The 20,711-nt window shown below is 36.6% G+C and overlaps 4 protein-coding genes across 4 annotated transcripts in view; 1 reads left to right on the forward strand and 3 right to left on the reverse strand.

Annotated features, from left to right (window-relative positions):
- Positions 1 to 1,506: 1,506 nt before the first annotated feature.
- LOC146745867 (histone H3.3-like) lies at positions 1,507 to 1,929 on the reverse strand. Its single transcript, XM_085498785.1, has one exon. The coding sequence runs from the start codon at positions 1,927 to 1,929 to the stop codon at positions 1,507 to 1,509; it is 423 nt and encodes a 140-aa protein (XP_085354911.1).
- Positions 1,930 to 4,959: 3,030 nt separating this feature from the next.
- Positions 4,960 to 5,385, reverse strand: LOC146745868 (histone H3.3-like). Its single transcript, XM_085498786.1, has one exon. The coding sequence runs from the start codon at positions 5,380 to 5,382 to the stop codon at positions 4,960 to 4,962; it is 423 nt and encodes a 140-aa protein (XP_085354912.1). The 5' UTR covers positions 5,383 to 5,385.
- A 4,744-nt stretch (positions 5,386 to 10,129) lies between these two features.
- Positions 10,130 to 11,057, forward strand: LOC146745869 (histone H3.3-like). Its single transcript, XM_085499606.1, has one exon. The coding sequence runs from the start codon at positions 10,152 to 10,154 to the stop codon at positions 10,572 to 10,574; it is 423 nt and encodes a 140-aa protein (XP_085355732.1). The 5' UTR covers positions 10,130 to 10,151; the 3' UTR covers positions 10,575 to 11,057.
- Positions 11,058 to 12,741: 1,684 nt separating this feature from the next.
- LOC102803169 (uncharacterized) overlaps positions 12,742 to 20,711 on the reverse strand; it is a 31,638-nt gene continuing 23,668 nt past the window's right edge. Inside the window, exons 41-52 of the mRNA XM_085499211.1 lie at positions 20,338 to 20,629; positions 19,652 to 19,719; positions 19,450 to 19,557; positions 19,153 to 19,314; positions 18,409 to 18,593; positions 17,747 to 17,921; positions 17,440 to 17,551; positions 17,002 to 17,164; positions 16,199 to 16,343; positions 15,760 to 15,925; positions 13,203 to 13,390; positions 12,742 to 12,969 (exon numbers count right to left, since the gene is read on the reverse strand). Coding sequence (XP_085355337.1) covers positions 12,917 to 12,969; positions 13,203 to 13,390; positions 15,760 to 15,925; positions 16,199 to 16,343; positions 17,002 to 17,164; positions 17,440 to 17,551; positions 17,747 to 17,921; positions 18,409 to 18,593; positions 19,153 to 19,314; positions 19,450 to 19,557; positions 19,652 to 19,719; positions 20,338 to 20,629 — 1,817 coding nt within the window. The 3' untranslated portion in view covers positions 12,742 to 12,916. The remainder of the gene's footprint in view (positions 12,970 to 13,202; positions 13,391 to 15,759; positions 15,926 to 16,198; positions 16,344 to 17,001; positions 17,165 to 17,439; positions 17,552 to 17,746; positions 17,922 to 18,408; positions 18,594 to 19,152; positions 19,315 to 19,449; positions 19,558 to 19,651; positions 19,720 to 20,337; positions 20,630 to 20,711) is intronic.

Here is a 20,711-nt window from a genome sequence, read left to right on the forward strand (position 1 = left end):
TAACTTCATTAACGTAACTGGTGAATTTAGTATCTGGAACAGTTTTCGTCGATACCTTTTTGCGTTTTTATGAAAAGTTTTACTACGTCAATATTCACATTTGTCACAGTATAACGAATGGACTAGACTATATCGGTTCTAAATATGTTGAAAAATCTACTTTTTTTAATGATACAAAGTTTGACAGGTCACTGTTTTAGACAGTTGCAGTGCAAACAGTCGTTTTTTGTTTTCCTTCACTATTTTCATAGTGGAATAAAAACTACGGAAAAAGAGAGGATGTTACATTGGCGTTGACATACCTTTGTTGTCAGGCTCATTTAGGTGTTAATTGGGTGGTGTTTCTTGTTTTCTAAGGTCTAGGATCAAGCCAATTCAGCGATAAACTACTAGTACAATAACGTCACTGTGCACCCCTGGCACACAAATACACGTGTGAAATACGGCTTTCGCACTGGTATGCAAGTCAGTGCCTTCACTATAGTCCCACACAGGGCTATTCTACAGACACATTACTGGCAAGGTTTCGTAATGTTGCTTGTTAATAGTGCTCAACTAAGATGCAATAATAGATCTGAAACACAAATGGCCGTCGAAACACAAATGGCCGTCAAAGTGTCGTAGAGATCGAATTATGTTGCCCCTAGATTAGTGCTCCATTATATCCAGTCACCGCCAAACACCATGGTTACAAAAATCGGTTTCACTATAACTGTTGTCATGGTAACAGTGGGTGTTTTTGCCCATCAAAATGTAGATAATTTATTTCTTATTTTCCGACCAAATAAACATAAATTTCCATTGACTGAAGCATACTACGCGTCCAGAAAACACATTTTGAGGGAAAAGCCATAAATTCTTAATGTGGTTATTGTATTCAACTCCGAGATATAAAGCAATACTCCAAATGTGCAAAACGGAGCTCATGTTCATGCATACAAATAAAAAAAAATAGATATTACGTCACACAGTCAGTGGGAAGATGTTTTATTTCATATAATTGGCAAGTAAAAATATATAAATCAAACCACGGTCATATTATTTAGTAATCATTATTAAACTAATGTTATTTTTATCAAGCGCTACATTTAGGTAGAACGATGTTCACTCAGTTCATTTTATATAAACAACAACAACAACAACAACAACAACAATTGCGTCCATATTCTGGTCGTAAAATACAAAACAGTTGTGAAACTAAGATGATTGAAACAAAGACGACAATTACGAAAATATGTTTTTTCAAAATAATAGGATAATAGCTTCACTATTTGTAAACATGAAATGCATTACAAAACAGAAAAGGTTTCATCTTCAGATATGCATGTCATTTTTTTCCGAATGTTGATTACATTCATTCTATTTTCCGGCGCGCAATATACACACATAATATAACACTGATATATGTTGACAATCGGAAGAAATTTTACGCGATACTCGTTAATGGAAACGTATCATACTGAGGAAATAAAAGAAGTCCAGTAAATGACCGTTGTGTCCGAGCGTCTAGGTACCGCCTCGGATTCGACGAGCAAGGTGAATGTCTTTGGGCATGATGGTGACACGTTTGCCGTGGATCGCACACAGATTGGTGTCTTCGAATAAACCGACCATATATGCTTCGGCCGCTTCCTGTAATGCACCGATGGCAGCCGACTGGTACCTGATAGTACTGGTGAATTGTGCGGTGATTTCACGAACAAGGCGCTGGAATGGAATTTTGAGAATCAGTAGCTCGGTACTCTTCTGGTAACGACGGATTTCACGTAGAGCGACGGTACCTGGTCTGTAGCGATGGGGTCTGGTCTTCACGTCGCCAGATTTGTCACGAGGAGATTTTCGCCCAAGTTTTGCAGCTAACTTTTTGCGTAAACCTTTGCCACCTTTACCACCAGTAGACTTTCGAGCTGTTTGCTTGGTTCGAGCCATATTTGTATTAGAGAAATACAGAAAATACTTGTATTCACTAAAAGGCTGACAGTTTTTGAATCTTCGCTGCCTGACGACAACTCTTTTACACCCTATTTAACCGGACCTCGCCCTTTCATTGGCCGATTTCAAAATGCATACATTTGCATAATTATTAAGTGCTAAAGTCTATTGTAGAGGATCTAGTAGGTTAATATATACGGACGATTGATTGTGAAATTGACAAGTTTAATAGTGTTGACCGCAAATCCGAAGATTATATAAACATGACACTTGAAGACATGGAAAACAAAGTTCACGATAAAAACACCAACATTCAGAAAAGAAACTAAAATATTGAAATACACACATAAATTAAACAGAAGGTGGTAAATAATTACATTATGTTGTAGTAGATTTCCTGCCATGTGATGATCACATTTCAGTTGACCGTTCCGTCAAAGGTTGAATAAACGCGGATTTTGCATCGACAACTTTATATATATATAAAACGATTTTATTAATTTATTACCGAATTTTAATCAGCTGTTAAAATTACGTCATATGAGCAACATCGCGACACATTTTTACAGTGCCCATACATTGTTTTTTGACTCCATCAAGAACAAAAAACCATATAATGTACATTGTATTTGTGTTTTTATACAGTTGTGCCAAATGTTTCATTTTGTAGAATATTGTATATTCCTTCTTCTATGGTACGTGATTTGTCGTACAAGCATTCGAAAACGAAAACCTGCTCTCCAAGACATGTTAATCGTATGTTCACTATAATCATATGACGTAATTTTAACAGCAGATTCAAACATGGTGTTTGACTGGCAATAGTGCACGACATTTCTACGAAAAACATTTCGTCGAAAGCTGAATATACTATTAAAAACTGTTAATATTGTGGGAATTACGAAACGTTAGAGATGACAGTTGTACGTATAAATCATCAACAATAAAGCGTTTTCCAGGAGGAGTATGCCAGTTTACACCTGTGGTTTTTAAGAAATAAACTTTATTAACCGAACAGCCCTTGTTAGTCAGTAATGTTTTTCAAATCAGTAGCGTCAATCACGCAAAGTCTGAAATCAACTCTGATGACGTCATTGCTCTTAGAAAATAACAATACACGTGTGAAGTGTAGCCTTTTACGTGAACGCGAGTCACTGTCTTAACCAACCCACCAACCATTTACACCTCCCCATTGTTACGTAACACTCAGTAAAGTGTCGATAGATCCACTGCGATAAAACTGCAAGGTACTTCAGAAATGTTATTGTTTAACGTTTATGGAAATGTATAATGTTATCAAACGAATATATAAGTATTTCTAGTTATTTACTATTACCTCGTATGTTGAAAGAACAGTGTATGCAAAAAGATACGTTAAAAGTCTGAAGATGATCAGCGCAATTCCATCTGAATGGCATCACAATCCCTCTATATAGACTGTAATGGCACCCAATTACGCATTATTTTTGTACGTGTTCGTAACATTATATGAGTCTTTTTTATTAGGTACCACAAGGAACTCTGGTGAATGGTTGACTAACAATTTGAGGTTTTTATAAAAACTGGACGAAAACACAACGGAAGTACATTACACCTTAGATCACGGTGAAGAGACATCTATAGATACCCCGAGTGGAGCCATCGACACGTCAATACTGAACGTATGATGTGTGACGTAATGAATGGGAAGTTGTAAATGGTTAGTGGATGGATCAATACAATATTAGATCTCTACACTCTGTGAGACTGAAGTGAAAGGCAGTGACACGTGCACACCTTAAAGGCCGTACTTCACACTTTTATTATCTGTTTTCGTTCTGGTGGTTTAACCAACTTTCAAGCCCAAGACACGTATCTTGTCGCTGACGAATAAATATATTTCTTTCCACGTACGTCTTTTCAATCACTAGATTACGTCGTGGAACTAAAAAGTGGTTTATAGTTCCATGATTACGCGTAATGGTCTGACCAATTGTCGCCACGTTCATCCGAATCATCCATCGATAGAGTCTACAAGTACTGCACAGATTTCACAAAAATACGTGACGTGGGGGTAATTGATTACAACATTATTTTATTATCAATCAGAATCTATTCAAGTTAGTTCATTTGTGTATTCAGTTCTTTAGTTTATTTTGTTTACTGTGGTGTTTTTATCTGAATTACATTTGTTTTCAGTACTTTTAAATAAGATGTTGCATCTCAAAATATAATACGATGTTCTTATTGACAGTCAACAGTATAAACCGGATTAGTTTCGAAAAAATCTATTCAATCTATTTATTAACCTCCTAGATTCTGTGTAATCGACATTACCGCTGAATACTGGTAATTATATGCATTCTGAAATTATCCAGTGAGACTGCGAGATCGGAATTGGGAGGAGGCAAAACTGCAACTGAACTCATTAATATGAAGCACACCCCAATGTGCTCTTAACTCGGAGTTCAGCTTCGTGCTTACAAAGAAAACAATACTAATTATTACGTCACACAGTCAGTAGAACGATGTTATATTTCATATAAGAGGCAAGTAAAAATACATATCTATATAAATATATCAAACCACGGTCACTTTATTTAGTAATCGTGATCAAACTAATGTTATTTTATCCAGTGGTATGTTTAAGTAGAACGATTGTTACCTAGTTCCTTTTGTAAACAACCATAACAACAATTGCGTACAGATTCTGGTAGTAAATTACAAAACAGTTGTGAAATTAAGATAATTGAAACAAATACGACAATTACGAAAATACGTTTTTTTCAAAAAAAATAAGATAGTCGCTTCACTATTTGTAAACGTGACATGGATTGCAAATAGAATAGGTTTCATTTTCAGATCTCATGTCAGGTTTTCTGAATGTTGATTACATTCATTATATTTTCCGGCGCGCAATATACACACATAATATATGACTGATATATGTTGACAATCGGAAGAAAATTTACGTGATACTAGTAGATAGAAATGTATCATACTAAGGAAATAAGAGAAGTCCATTAAATGACCGTTGTTTCCGAGCGTCTAGGTACCACCTCGGATACGGCGAGCAAGGTGAATGTCCTTGGGCATGATGGTGACACGTTTAGCGTGGATCGCACACAGATTGGTGTCTTCGAATAAACCGACCATATATGCTTCGGCCGCTTCCTGTAATGCACCGATGGCAGCCGACTGGTACCTGATAGTACTGGTGAATTGTCCGGTGATTTCACGAACAAGGCGCTGGAATGGCATTTTTAGAATCAGCAGCTCGGTACTCTTCTGGTAACGACGGATTTCACGTAGAGCGACGGTACCTGGTCTGTAGCGATGGGGTCTGGTCTTCACGTCGCCAGATTTGTCACGAGGAGATTTTCGCCCAACTTTTGCAGCTAACTTTTTGCGTAAACCCTTGCCACCTTTACCACCAGTAGACTTTCGAGCAGTTTGCTTGGTTCGAGCCATATTTGTATTAGAGAAATACAGAAAATACTTGTATTCACTAAAAGGCTGACAGTTTTTGAATCTTCGCTGCCTGACGACAACTCTTTTATACCCTATTTAACCGGACCTCGCCCTTTCATTGGCCGATTTCAAAATGCATACATTTGCATAATTATTAAGTGCTAAAGTCTATTGTAGAGGATCTAGTAGGTTAATATATACGGACGATTTATTGTGAAATTGCCAAGTTTAATAGTGTTGACCGCAAATCCTAAGATTATATAAACATTGCACTTTAAGACATGGAAAACAAAGTTCACGATAAAAACACCAACATTCAGAAAAGAAACTAAAATATTGAAATACACACATAAATTAAACAGAAGGTGGTAAATAATTACATTATGTTGTAGTAGATTTCCTGCCATGTGATGATCACATTTCAGTTGACCGTTCCGTCAAAGGTTGAATAAACGCGGATTTTGCATCGACAACTTTATATATATATAAAACGATTTTATTAATTTATTACCGAATTTTAATCAGCTGTTAAAATTACGTCATATGAGCAGCATCGCGACACATGTTTACAGTGCCCATACATTGTTGATTGACTCCATCAAGAACAAAAAAAACATATAATGCATTTGTGTTTTTATACAGTTGTGCCAAATGTTTCATTTTGTAGAATATTGTATATTCCTACATCTATGGTACGTGATTTGTCGTACAAGCATTCGAAAACGAAAACCTGTTTTTCCAGCCGTTAGATCTCCAAGACATGGTAATCCTATTTTCACTATAATCATATGATGTAATTTTAACAGCTGATTCAAACACGGTGTTTGGCTGGCGATAGTGCACTACATTTCTACGAAAAAACATTTCGTCGAAAGCTGAATGAACTATTAAAAACTGTTAATATTGCGGGAATTACGAAACGTTAGAGATGACAGTTGTACATATAAATCATTAACAATAAAGCGTTTTCCAGGAGGAGTATGTCAGTTTACACCTGTGGTTTTTAAGAAATAAACTTTATTAACCGAACAGCCCTTGTTTTCAAATCAGTAGCGTCAATCACGCAAAGTCTGAAATCAACTCTGATGACGTCATTGCTCATAGAAAATAACAATACACGTGTGAAGTGTAGCCTTTAACGTGAACACGAGTCACTGTCTTAACCAACCCACCAACCATTTACACCTCCCCCATTGTTACGTAACACTTTGTCTTCTCAGTAAAGTGTCGATTGCGCCACTGCGATAAAACTGCAAGGTACTTCAGAAATGTTGTTGTTCAACGTTTATGAAAACTTTACGTTGCAAGTACGGTGTATTTCTAGTTAGGTTGAAAGAACAGCGTATGGAAAATGATACGTAAAAAATCTGAAGTTGATTCTATCTGAATCGCATCACAACCCCTCTATATAGACTGTAATGACACCCAATTACGTATTGATTTCATATGTGTTCATAACATTTTACGTGTCTTTTTTATTAGGTACCACAAGTAACTCTGGTGAATGGTTGACTAACAATTTGAGGGTTTTATAAAAACTAGACAAAAACTCAACGTAAGTACATTACACCGCTTAGATCACGGTGGAGATACTTTTACAGATATCCCGAGTGAATCCACGGACACTTTAATACTGAACGTATGATGTGTGACGTAATGATTGGAATGGTGTAAATGGTTAGTGGGTGGATCAATACAATATTAGATCTCCACACTCTGTGAGACTGAAGTGAAAGGCAGTGACACGTGCACACCTTAAAGGCCGTACTTCACAGTATTATTATATTTTTGTTCACGTACGTCTTTTCAATCAGTAGATTACGTGTACTGGTCTGACCAATAGTCATCATGTTCTACAAAATATACATCCAAATCATACCGATAGATGGCGCTTGATGGAGTGACATGACAGTCAAGAGTATAATCCGGATTCGTTTCGAACGAAATCGTCGATCTATTTATTAATTGACAGTGTGTAATCGACATTGCCGCTGAATAATTATATGGAAATGTGGCGGTCTCCTTAGCTTCGTGTTATTAAATATTCAAAGATATTGGTATGATCGGCGACTGACAGTTCTGATATTTATATAAAATTTAAATAAAGGAAATATTTGAGTGTGGAGCGAGTTAAGATGAGGTGAAGCCAGGTTATAGCCATAATGTCAAATGTAAACAACAGCCAAATATCTGTCTGTGCTCCTGGAAGTAAGTGGGATAAAATTCTGATAACGAATAATGTGGATAAATTAATGAGTACATCTACATGCAAATATACAATATTGAAAACTTTTCTCACAATTATTTTGCTCATGTAAGACGTTATTATTTGTGATTTGTATAGCAGCAACTAGTATGTCGTCAATTTGAATAACATATATGTATTATATTTACAATCAATTCGAAAAATACGTTATTATGTTGTAGTCAGTAATATATTCAAGACATAGAATAAAATAAAATATTTCGTTTATCAAGCTCCTGTCCAGACCCGCCAGCACCATGTGACAAAGCATGGCGTGATGGTCACCAGCCAAATAGACAACCACTGAAGGGAGCTGTATTCGGAGGTCCCGACAACATGAACCATCTCTTTGATAGCAGGAATAACTATAAGCAAACTGAACCAAGCATTACCGCAACAGGATTTGTCTCGAGTATTGCTGGTAAGCGATCGGACTCCATGTAAATGAACCCAAATGTAAAACTCGTGTAGAATGCATTAAAATGAAAAACTGAAACTGAGAATATTCAGACACAGAAAATATAATGTTTTTGATAATTGACATTCCCTCAAATAAAAAAGTCGCATGATATTGCCCTCTTTACCAGTCAATATGTGTTATATACCTGATATATTACAAGTGGGCCTTGCACTATGATAGTTTTTTTATTACTAGGTATGCTGTATTTACGGAATAACTAAATATGTTAAAGCGAATTTCAAATAGTTTTCGTGCGTAATTATAACGAGTCATTTGCCAATACATACCATCTAGTACGTGATATTGGCTAATCGATTTGAATGACACAGTCACAGAAATGTCTTAATTCCAAAAACCTTCCCATTCATTACGTCACACATCATACGTTCAGTATTGACGTGTCGATGTCTCCACTCGGGGTATATATAGATGTCTCTTCACCGTGATCTAAGGTGTAACGTACTTCCGTTGTGTTTTCCTCCAGTTTTTATAAAAACCTCAAATTGTTAGTCAACCATTCACCAGAGTTCCTTGTGGTACCTAATAAAAAAGACTCATATAATGTTACGAACACGTATAAAAATAATGCGTAATTGGGTGCCATTACAGTCTATATAGAGGGATTGTGATGCCATTCAGATGGAATTGCGCTGATCATCTTCAGACTTTTAACGTATCTTTTTGCATACACTGTTCTTTCAACATACGAGGTAATAGTAAATAACTAGAAATACTTATTTATTCGTTAGATAACATTATACATTTCCATAAACGATAAACAATAACATTTCTGAAGTAATAGTACCTTGCAGTTTTATCGCAGTGGATCTACCGACACTTTACTGAGTTTACTGAGTGTTACGTAACAATGGGGAGGTGTAAATGGTTGGTGGGTTGGTTAAGACAGTGACTCGCGTTCACGTAAAAGGCTACACTTCACACGTGTATTGTTATTTTCTAAGAGCAATGACGTCATCAGAGTTGATTTCAGACTTTGCGTGATTGACGCTACTGATTTGAAAAACATTACTGACTAACAAGGGCTGTTCGGTTAATAAAGTTTATTTCTTAAAAACCACAGGTGTAAACTGGCATACTCCTCCTGGAAAACGCTTTATTGTTGATGATTTATACGTACAACTGTCATCTCTAACGTTTCGTAATTCCCACAATATTAACAGTTTTTAATAGTATATTCAGCTTTCGACGAAATGTTTTTCGTAGAAATGTCGTGCACTATTGCCAGTCAAACACCATGTTTGAATCTGCTGTTAAAATTACGTCATATGATTATAGTGAACATACGATTAACATGTCTTGGAGAGCAGGTTTTCGTTTTCGAATGCTTGTACGACAAATCACGTACCATAGAAGAAGGAATATACAATATTCTACAAAATGAAACATTTGGCACAACTGTATAAAAACACAAATACAATGTACATTATATGGTTTTTTGTTCTTGATGGAGTCAAAAAACAATGTATGGGCACTGTAAAAATGTGTGGCGATGTTGCTCATATGACGTAATTTTAACAGCTGATTAAAATTCGGTAATAAATTAATAAAATCGTTTTATATATATATAAAGTTGTCGATGCAAAATCCGCGTTTATTCAACCTTTGACGGAACGGTCAACTGAAATGTGATCATCACATGGCAGGAAATCTACTACAACATAATGTAATTATTTACCACCTTCTGTTTAATTTATGTGTGTATTTCAATATTTTAGTTTCTTTTCTGAATGTTGGTGTTTTTATCGTGAACTTTGTTTTCCATGTCTTCAAGTGTCATGTTTATATAATCTTCGGATTTGCGGTCAACACTATTAAACTTGTCAATTTCACAATCAATCGTCCGTATATATTAACCTACTAGATCCTCTACAATAGACTTTAGCACTTAATAATTATGCAAATGTATGCATTTTGAAATCGGCCAATGAAAGGGCGAGGTCCGGTTAAATAGGGTGTAAAAGAGTTGTCGTCAGGCAGCGAAGATTCAAAAACTGTCAGCCTTTTAGTGAATACAAGTATTTTCTGTATTTCTCTAATACAAATATGGCTCGAACCAAGCAAACAGCTCGAAAGTCTACTGGTGGTAAAGGTGGCAAGGGTTTACGCAAAAAGTTAGCTGCAAAAGTTGGGCGAAAATCTCCTCGTGACAAATCCGGCGACGTGAAGACCAGACCCCATCGCTACAGACCAGGTACCGTCGCTCTACGTGAAATCCGTCGTTACCAGAAGAGTACTGAGCTGCTGATTCTAAAAATGCCATTCCAGCGCCTTGTTCGTGAAATCACTGCACAATTCACCAGTACTAACAGGTACCAGTCGGCTGCCATCGGTGCATTACAGGAAGCGGCCGAAGCATATATGGTCGGTTTATTCGAAGACACCAATCTGTGTGCGATCCACGCTAAACGTGTCACCATCATGCCCAAGGACATTCACCTTGCTCGCCGAATCCGAGGTGGTACCTAGACGCTCGGAAACAACGGTCATTTACTGGACTTCTTTTATTTCCTCAGTATGATACGTTTCCATTTACGAGTATCGCGTAAATTTTCTTCCGATTGTCAACATATATCAGTGTTATATTATGTGTGTATATTGCGCGCCGGAAAATAAAATGAATGTAATCAACATTCGGAAAAAATGACATGCAGATCTGAAGATGAAACCTTTTCTGTTTTGTAATGCATGTCATGTTTACAAATAGTGAAGCGATTATCCTATTATTTTGAAAAAACATATTTTCGTAATTGTCGTCTTTGTTTCAATCATCTTAGTTTCACAACTGTTTTGTATTTTACGACCAGAATATGTACGCAATTGTTGTTGTTGTTGTTGTTGTTGTTTATATAAAATGAACTGAGTAAACATCGTTCTACCTAAATGTAGCACTTGATAAAATAACATTAGTTTAACAAGGATTACTAAATAAAGTGACCGTGGTTTGATTTATATATTTTCACTTGCCACTTTTATGAAATAAAACATCTTCCCACTGACTGTGTGACGTAATATCTAGTATTTTTTCTTTGTAAGCATGAATCTGAGCTCCGAGTTGAGAGCACGTTGGGAGCAATGCTTTATATCTCGGAGTTGAATAAAATAACCACATTAAGAATTTGTGGCCCTTCCCTGACAATGTATTTGCTGGACGCGTAGCATGCTTCAGTCAATGGAAAATTATGTTTATTTTGTCCAAGAGAAGAAATAAATGACCTATGTTTTGATGGGAAAAAAGGTCCACTGTTCCCGTGACAACGGTTATACTAAAACCGTTTTTTGTAACCATGGTGTTTGGCGGTTACGGGATATAAAGGAGCACTAATCGAGGGGTGAAACATTCTAGCGGCTATCTCGATCTCTATGACACTTCGACGGCCATTTGTGTTTCGACAGCCATTTGTGTTTCAGATCTATTATTGCATCTTAGTACTGAGTTGAGCGCTTTTAACAAGCTACATTACGAAACCTTGCCAGTAATGTGTCTGTAGAATAGTCCTGTGTGGGGCTATAGTGAAAGGCACTGACTTGCATACCAGTGCGAAAGCTGTATTTCACACGTGCATCTTCATTTGTGTGTCAGGGGTGCACAATGACGTCATTGTACTAGTAGTTTATCACTGAATTGACTTGATCATAGACCTTATAAAACAAAAAGCACCATCCAATTAACCCCCAAAAGGAGACTGACAACAAAGGTATGCCAACGCCAATGTTACATCCTCTCTTTTTCCATAGTTTTTATTCCACTATGAAAATGGAGAAGGAAAACAAAAAAACAACTGTTTGCTCTACAACTGCCCAAAACAGTGACCTGTCGAACTTTGTATCATTAAAACAAGTAGATTTTTCAACATATTTAGAACCGATATAGTCTAGTCCATTCGTTATACTGTGACAAATGTGAATATTGTCGCAGTATTACTTCGCAAACATAAAAAAAAAGTGCAAAAAGATAGCGACGAAAACTGTTCCAGATATTAAATTCACCAGTCACGTTAATGAAGTTAATTGTACTGGAGATTATAAATGACTCATATTTGCACACAGTAAAACAATATTCCCATTTCTCTAATTTGTTTGTAGATGATGGGACTGTAGACGAGCAAGACTTTCATTTTCTTGGTTGAACCCGCTATGTGGTAGTGATCAACGCATTGGCAACTGTGCAAATATTCATTGAGAATAGACTCAGCTATCATGTTTTAGTACACCCACGTCACGTTACATTGAGTTAATTATTCAAGTTTAGCAGCGCATCGGTTTTCTAAATGCGACTATATGTCTCTGTTACCAAATACCCGAGAATACAATACATACTAGATGTGCATACAACATTATGCCAAGCATACACGATTAACTTTCTCAACGAATAGCACAGGAATACTCACAGTTAGCAATAAAATATGAGTAATGATTTTTATGTGAATTTGGGATTGCCCTTGTATAAACTACAATTCTATTACATTTTCATTTTACGACCGTTCAATACCAAATTCTAGAATATATATTTTCCAACACACCATTGAATCGCGCCCTCTAGTGATGGAGCGTATCTGTGACTGTGTCATTCAAATCCATTAACCAATATCACGTACTATATGTTATGTATAGGCAAAAAGGCACGACAATAATGTGAAATTCGCAGGAATAAAACAATCCCTGTTGCTCTATATATAAGTATTTATTGAGACGGATAAAACGATTTCCCTTCACCAACAAAGCAAAATAGAATAACACTTTTAAACGATAATTGAAATTCTAATCAAGCCTTATAATTTTCGATAACACTTCGGATTCTGTGTCCATCTCTAGGCAGTAAGAGGGTCCGTGTATTCCAAGACATCCCGGAAATACAACATACCTAATAATAAAAAAAATATATTATACTGCATGGCCCACTTAAAATATATCAGGTATATAACACGTATTGACTGGTAAAGAGGGCAATATCATGCAACTTTTTTTAAGGGAATGTCAATCTCCAAAAAACATATTTTCTTTGGGTCCGAATATTCTCAGTTTCAGTTTTTCATTTTAATGCATTCTACACGAGTTTTACATTTGGGTTCATTTACATGGAGTCCGATCGCTTACCAGCAATACTCGAGACAAATCCTGTTGCGGTAATGCTTGGTTCAGTTTGCATATAGTTATTCCTGCTATCAAAGATATGGTCCATGTTGTCGGGACCTCCGGATACAGCTCCCTTCAGTGGTTGTCCATTTGGCTGGGGACCATCACGCCATGCTTTGTCACATGGTGCTGGCGGGTCTGGACAGGAGCTTGATAAACGGAATATTTTATTTTATATTATGTCTTTAATATATATTACTGTCTAAAACATAATAACGGATTTTTTTTCGAATTGATTGTAAATATAATACATATATGTTATTTAAATTGACGACATACTAGTTGCTGCTATACAAATCACAAATAATAACGTATTGCCGGAGCAAAGGAATTGTCAAAAAAGTTGTAATATCATTTCAAAAAAATAACAATCGATCAATTCGGAAGACGTAATTGCAAAATAAAGAAGAGCATTATCATTAAAGCGGGAGCGTCGTCACCTGCGCACGCGCGGGAATTGAGCCCCAAGCGACAATAAATATTGTTAACTGCGTTTCGCAGTATAGCGGTTAACTATTGTCTGTGCGTGATGGCAAACAGACGGGTATGGTATGTGGGGGGTCATGTGACAAGGGGTAGTTAAGTGGAGGACAGAAGGTTGAATGTCAATCTAGGCCAGTCTCGCTACGTGCAGTTTTCAACTGGTTGTTTTGTAAGTTTGTTAATGCTTGTTGTATAATACAGGGCGACACCCGCCACCTTCCCCTGGGCACGTTCGACAGTGCGACGGGTACAGGTTTCCAGGTACTTTTTGTCCCCAAAGGGGTTCGTTTTATTCCTGGTTTTTCCTGGGCGGTCGGCGTGCCAGTAACGGGGGTTACTATTTTGTCAATGTTTTTGTCAGTTATTTTAAATATTTCTTTGACAGAGTAATGTTAACGCCATTTGCCGAGCATCAATAGTCGATCTTTTTTGCTGTCCATGCAAGCACGGTTACTAAAAAAGACGGTTAGGAAACGCCATTGTTAAAAGGTGTGAATCTGCCTAATCCCTCAAGGATGCGTGTCGCGCTGTGTACGCCCTCTATTGCTTGAGATTTCAAGGTCCACCATTTTGTTTCATTTTTGTGTCGATCACTTGATGTTCCGCGAATTTGAAATTTTAAGCTCGTATTCGATAGAATATCCACGTTTAGTGAACAAGCTCTACGAAGAACTACACGTACATTTCGGATGAGTACTCTTTGTGACTGTGAAAACATTCAGAATCGAGAATCGTCATTTATCGTTTTCACTGTTGTCATGAGAGTAAGCTTGGGTCCCGGTAGAAAAGTGACAAAAATTCTAACCCCTAAGTCACTATTTTAAAATACATTATATTATAAAAAAATACTATCAAATGAATTTTAGCCATTTTGTTCAAAGTCATAACACTTTTTTTGTAGACGCCGTAAAAATTGTTGAAAATGTATTCAACATTTTCCGCCAGTTTCATAAAATGCCTGTTTAATTGTTCTTGTCTGTCCTTGTTTCAGTTTTTTGGGAAAATTTTTCATGTTGCAATATTCAGTGTGCCGTTAAATGCGGTTTTAGTCAACGCTACAATTTTTGAACACATTGAACTGTCAGTACAACTTTCTAGCAGTCTCTTCGCCAAATCAATTTTTCGAACCCTTTTTAACCGTTTTAATTTCATTGGAACTGCCTGTTGTTGCATATTTGGTCTGCTTACATGCATTTTGTAGAGCATGGGCGGGTCATTTCAGTTATCTTATCGCATATTTTGTTTATTTCCAACAAAATGTACGTGGTATCATGGCTCCTCATTAAAACTTTCGCCTGGCTGAAATATAAACACTTGTATGGTTTCTTTGACGTCTTTTTTTCTGATCATGTTTTGTTGGTTTTTTTATTTCAGTTTTCTGCCGATCTTTTTATTTAGAAACGAAAATGCCATACACGACAGGCAAATTTGTTTCGAGTTTAAACCGAGCGACAGGTTTTGTCAGGATTCACTGGAACAACTTACACTTTAGTATTACTGAAAGTATCGACAGAGACACAATAAAATGGCGTGCAGTTGTTGATTGCAATGAACTCTGGGGAAAATGACGTCATATTTGCGTGATTTCCTGTCTACATTTTATGTTAATGATTTATCACAGATTAGTACGTCTTTTGTTTCAAATGTTTACCCGCGACACGCATCCAATGAAAAGAACATGACTCGTTTTCTAACCGTCTTTTTTAGTAACCGTGATGCAAGTTATTTTTTCTCTCATTTAGTTTATTTCAATTTGAACACTACATGTTTTTAGTCGGCTTTTTTAGTGTGTTTTGTTAAATAAATGGTTCGCCGGACCGACTGCACATACGTGGCCGCACCTGGCATGAACCTTACGTTATGTAAGTGTGTGTTGTACATTGTCGGATGTGACGAGTCTAGTAAAGACCAACAAACGCTAAAAACGCAAAGGTTCATGGGTGGACGCTTGTTTGTAAGCAATGACACGCTATGGCCATCTGACGCATGCGCAGGTGACGAATCCCCTGCTTTAAACACAACTTGATATACATACCCCGCACGGTGGTGTATTGAGACGAGCGGATTGGGTCCAAATCCACTCACGAAACTTCTTCCAGAATCTCCAAGAACATAGTTTACCTGACTGCGTGCCCAATAGTATAATTCATCTCTGTTAATATTATGTTTGCCGGCAACCAATGCCATGAACGCCCAGCGGCCTATAAACAAATGTAGTTGATGAAGATTTTTTCAACACACCGAATAACACGAATTAATTTGGTATAAATAGAATAAATGCGACTTCTATTGATACTTCGGACAAAATCTGGTATCCGGGAAGTCATTGCCGGTGCGGCACTTTCTCTTTCTCTGCTGTTGGTCCGCGTTTTCTCTTTTTAACTTTAGAACATTCTGTTTTTTTTATTTGTATACACACACATTGTCAAAATACGTGTGAGTCACAATGAAAACATCACATGTTTTCAGCTCACCTATAGCTCTCACAGGATTGTTACTTGATTTCCAGGCAAGTCCTCCTGGTGTATATCTAATGGTGCCATTAGGTAACCAGTTTGTAAAAGAACTTTCCACTCTATCCAGGTACGTTGTGTTCCCAGTTTCCAGATATAGCAGTAGCTACGAACATAAATTTGCACACATGAGCACGTGGTTATTACGAAAATACCGCGAAATTATTGACCATTACGTAGCTAATAAAAAGGACGACTGCGTTCTGTCTGAGTACAGTCATACTTTTACTATATTCTTGTAATAACTACTACTAACTACTACCAATTATTAATAATAATTATATATGTTCCCTGTACATCTATTCTTGTTCAAAGTCTAGAACCGGCTAGGATGGTCAACACATTCTTTGGAATATCATCGTATCTATGTTCGAAAATCATTCCCATATTAGGAAGCATATATATATCATTATTGATACCGCTGTATTTTATTGTTTGACACTTACTAGGATAATATATATTCTCTGTGTTTAAAAAACTGGAAATGTATACACGACGTTAGTGGACAGTACCGAACCTCTAAATGTTGGAATATATTAATCGAAAGAATAAACATAAACGAAAGTTGATAATCGAATTTTATGGACTAAACGCGTAGCTCTTAAATTGTCATTGACATAGCAATACGCATACAAATACGCGACAGTGTCACCACAGTTGACATTCTAAAACAGGATTTGCGTCTGATATGTATTATACGAACGTGAAACAGCTTAAAGAATTATGCTTGACGACCTCTGACCTTAAAATGCTCTGACAGTTACCTGAGTGGCAGTCAAACACGACGACCATCCGCAATATTCTGCAACGTAGTCCAAGCCATACCGTGTGTAGAGCGTCTCTGCTTTGTCGAGGTACACAGAGTCATTTGTTGCCTTGTACATCCATATCGCTCCACTGACAAGTTCGTCATAGTAGGAGCTACTCCTGGGAACATAAACAATTTCAATTTGTGGAATGAATCGCAGATGCGGGAAAGAGAATCCGGATTCTAATTATGATAATTTTTCACGCGATTGAGTTCTTATTTGTGTGGCCGTTGCTTCGTTCACAAGATATGAAATTAATTGCACTGTGAATGCATTGAATACATGTCATTGTACGTTATTTTCAGTAAAAATGAATTGCAATTATGTCAACTAACAGACTTCAAATCAAATCAAAGTAATGTTAAATATACGTAACGTAACAGCAACACTTACTGGAAGTTTTCAATGTTGGTGTTCTCCGAGTAGATCCCTTGATGACTTTCATTAGTTGCAAATTCAAACATCGTTATAGCGTGTTCCAAGAGTGTATCAGCGTATGTAGGGTCTAAAAGAAGATACAGTATTGTATATTTGCATGTAGATGTAATTTATCCACATTATTCGTTATCAGAATTTTATCCCACTTACTTCCAGGAGCACAGACAGATATTTGGCTGTTGTCTACATTTGACATTATGGCTATAACCTGGCTTCAATTCATCTTAACTCGCTCCACACTAAAATATTTTTTTATTTATACCTATATCTTTGAATACTAAATAACACGAAGCTAGGGAGGCCGCCACATTTCCAGCTAAATCGCTTCCTGGATTGGTCACATTAATTGGATCTCCGGTACGTAATTGGCTACCATATGCTGCCATGATGTCATCTGGTCGTCCCCATGTTCTATGTTCAATGGTAATATCGCCAACCTGGAAATGGACACCCGTTTGATTAGGTAATTAGTAAGATGAATAATCTGAATCGTGGAATTTAACCAGGTGTCTACATTTTTGCATATTGTAATACGAGACGACAACGCTATGAATAATCCAGAGAAATGTGTTCTCTTTTGCACTTCCCCACATCGAGAGGAGTCGTATGATGGACGCAGAAATCGACACACCATTGTACCACTAGTATTTACCAAAGAACGTAAACAGAGTCTTCCAGAAGAAGGCTCGAAGATGTTGAAAGTTACTATTATTATATTTTTGAAACTGTCCATTGTGACATTTGTACAGTACACAGATCGGCCCACACCTCAATGGACGAGACGCAACATTTTTCAACGCACAACGTTCAAATAAGTTTCAGGTATTTTTTTTCAATATGAGTCGACTAAGGATATCAAAATAATCAAGTTACACATGTGATAACATACTTTAACATACAAGATACTCTCTATACAGTACTCACATATGCATAAAACTCGTATTCATCAGTGTGTAACTTCAGAATAAAATCGGTGGCGACTTTCAAGGTACGGTATATATTATTCAATTCACCAGTGATATTGTACGCATCTTTAAATTCGAGAACTCCCCATGCAAGCATTGGTAGAGTAGCGGTTAGTGAGAAGGAGAATTTAGCGTAATCACCAGCTGCAACAAAATACAGTAGATTGCATTTGTTAACGAGATAGAATCAGAAGAAGATAGAAATATAGAGATAGAAGTGTGACATTTATTTCTGTTCAAAAATATTCATATTTATGAATAGTAAAAATAAGTTGATAGAACCAGGCAAGAATATAATAGGAAAGTTCAATTTATTACAAAAAGTAAAGGTAAAAAAATCTAAATTGACTACAAAAAATCTAAAGTAAATTAAAAAATTCTACACAATAATTTATGTAAAATTAGTCAGAATCAATAGCAGGTTTTGAATCAATAAGAAGCCACTTTACAAGAGTGTACCTGATTGGCTACCCGACCGTAACACTCAACAGTCAGACCAATTACAGAACAGCTTGTATGTTAGAGATTTTTTTCGACGTAACCGTGTGTTAGTTATTCGACGTAACTGAGAGTTTTGAGACAAACAAAGCTGAAGTCAATTTATGGCAGATGTTAATTCTTCTCTGTATTGTAAATGCACAGGGCTGTTGTGTACAGCGTTTATAACTAAAGTACTTGTGTTAACAAAAACAATCTTGCTTACCATCAAACCAGCCCCCTGTTAGATCACCGGTACCATCCATAGTTGTGTCATACAAAAACGAGTCATTCATCCACGTGATTCTGTTTCCCGGTGCACGTACGCCGCTTTCTTGGGCTTCGTAAAAGAGGATCAACTTGTATAATGCGTCGTTGTAGTCATATTCTGAAAACAAACATTATAGTCTTAGTTTTCCGTTACTTGCTTCTGAACAAAAATAACCGACACTCCCCACTAACTCTTATAACTTGCAACATGATAATGTACTAGTTCAATATGAGTTGTTGTGCTTGTACATACCAGTACACTGTGCTCCCAAAACTCCATCCCAGCATTCACAGCGACACGTGTTTCCATCGGGTACTACCTCACCATGATGGCACCATTTTTCACTAGTTTTCTCACAAGCTAATGTTTTTGTCAAAAAAGATAACTAACGTTAATGGCATATAATATTGAAATATTCGACAAAATATAATTTGTATGTAGAGGTATAACTTACGAAGTTCACAAACAAAGCGATGGGATTCGGTACAGTTAGTAGAATACCATTCATACGGCGTGATTTGACTGAAACAACGATCACAGCGTAGAAAGTGTTATTTGAAACTATACAGAAAATGTCAACATTAGCATTATATGTAATAACGTGAAAGTTGGTCCGGCAATATTTCACAATACTCACTTAGCAATATTCAATAACTCACTTAGCAATAACTTAAACATAAAAACGTAAGTGTTCGCACAATAAAAAATATCAAAAAATATCAAAATATCGAGAAACATATATATAATAATGCAATTAGAATTTTTAAAAGAGACTACCGAGGAACGATCTACAGTAAGTACAATTACATCCGGGAACATGGATGAGCGACAAAAAATTGCTGATAATGCAAATCAGTCCAACAACACATTTATATTCATATTCAAATTATAATCAACAATTTGGGAGCAAACTGCATAGTTATGATGTCCTATGTTGTATTTATGCAATTATTTTCATTTACTGTTACTCATTTAGCGACAAAAAATTGCTGATAATGCAAATCAGTCCAACAACACATTTATATTCATATTCAAATTATAATCAACAATTTGGGAGCAAACTGCATAGTTATGATGTCCTATGTTGTATTTATGCAATTATTTTCATTTACTGTTATTATCAAGGTAATATTGACTCACCTTACAGCCGCACACGAGTTCGATGCTAAAGGCTCATTCGAATCCCAATTTGCAAACTGAGTAGCCTTCGAATTACACCCTCTCCAGATTCCACCATCCTTTGTCACATCGATATAAAACTCATCAGTTGGAGTAGCCGACAATGTGGCAATGTAAGATGTGAAAAAATCGTACGAACTCTGCGAACATGCACCTGGGAGTCTACCATTAATCTGTTGGCATTGCGTTTTAGCATCGGCATATGATTGAGCAGCGTACTCTGAATAGATTGGCGATAAAGATGTCACGAACTCTGAAAGTAAACAAGGGGGATATGAGTTGTCATATATAAGCGATAAAGCGCGATGAACGATGACTGTAAGTTGGCGTCGATA

The sequence above is a fragment of the Saccoglossus kowalevskii genome, chromosome 5, assembly GCF_978046115.1.
Source record: "Saccoglossus kowalevskii chromosome 5, keSacKowa6.1, whole genome shotgun sequence".
Taxonomy (NCBI): Eukaryota; Metazoa; Hemichordata; class Enteropneusta; family Harrimaniidae; genus Saccoglossus; species Saccoglossus kowalevskii.

Excerpts from the sequence above, each read along its gene's own strand:
- LOC146745869 (XM_085499606.1), top strand. The coding sequence starts at position 10,152 with ATGGCTCGAACCAAGCAAACAGCTCGAAAGTCTACTGGTGGTAAAGGT.
- LOC146745867 (XM_085498785.1), bottom strand. The coding sequence starts at position 1,929 with ATGGCTCGAACCAAGCAAACAGCTCGAAAGTCTACTGGTGGTAAAGGT.
- LOC146745868 (XM_085498786.1), bottom strand. The coding sequence starts at position 5,382 with ATGGCTCGAACCAAGCAAACTGCTCGAAAGTCTACTGGTGGTAAAGGT.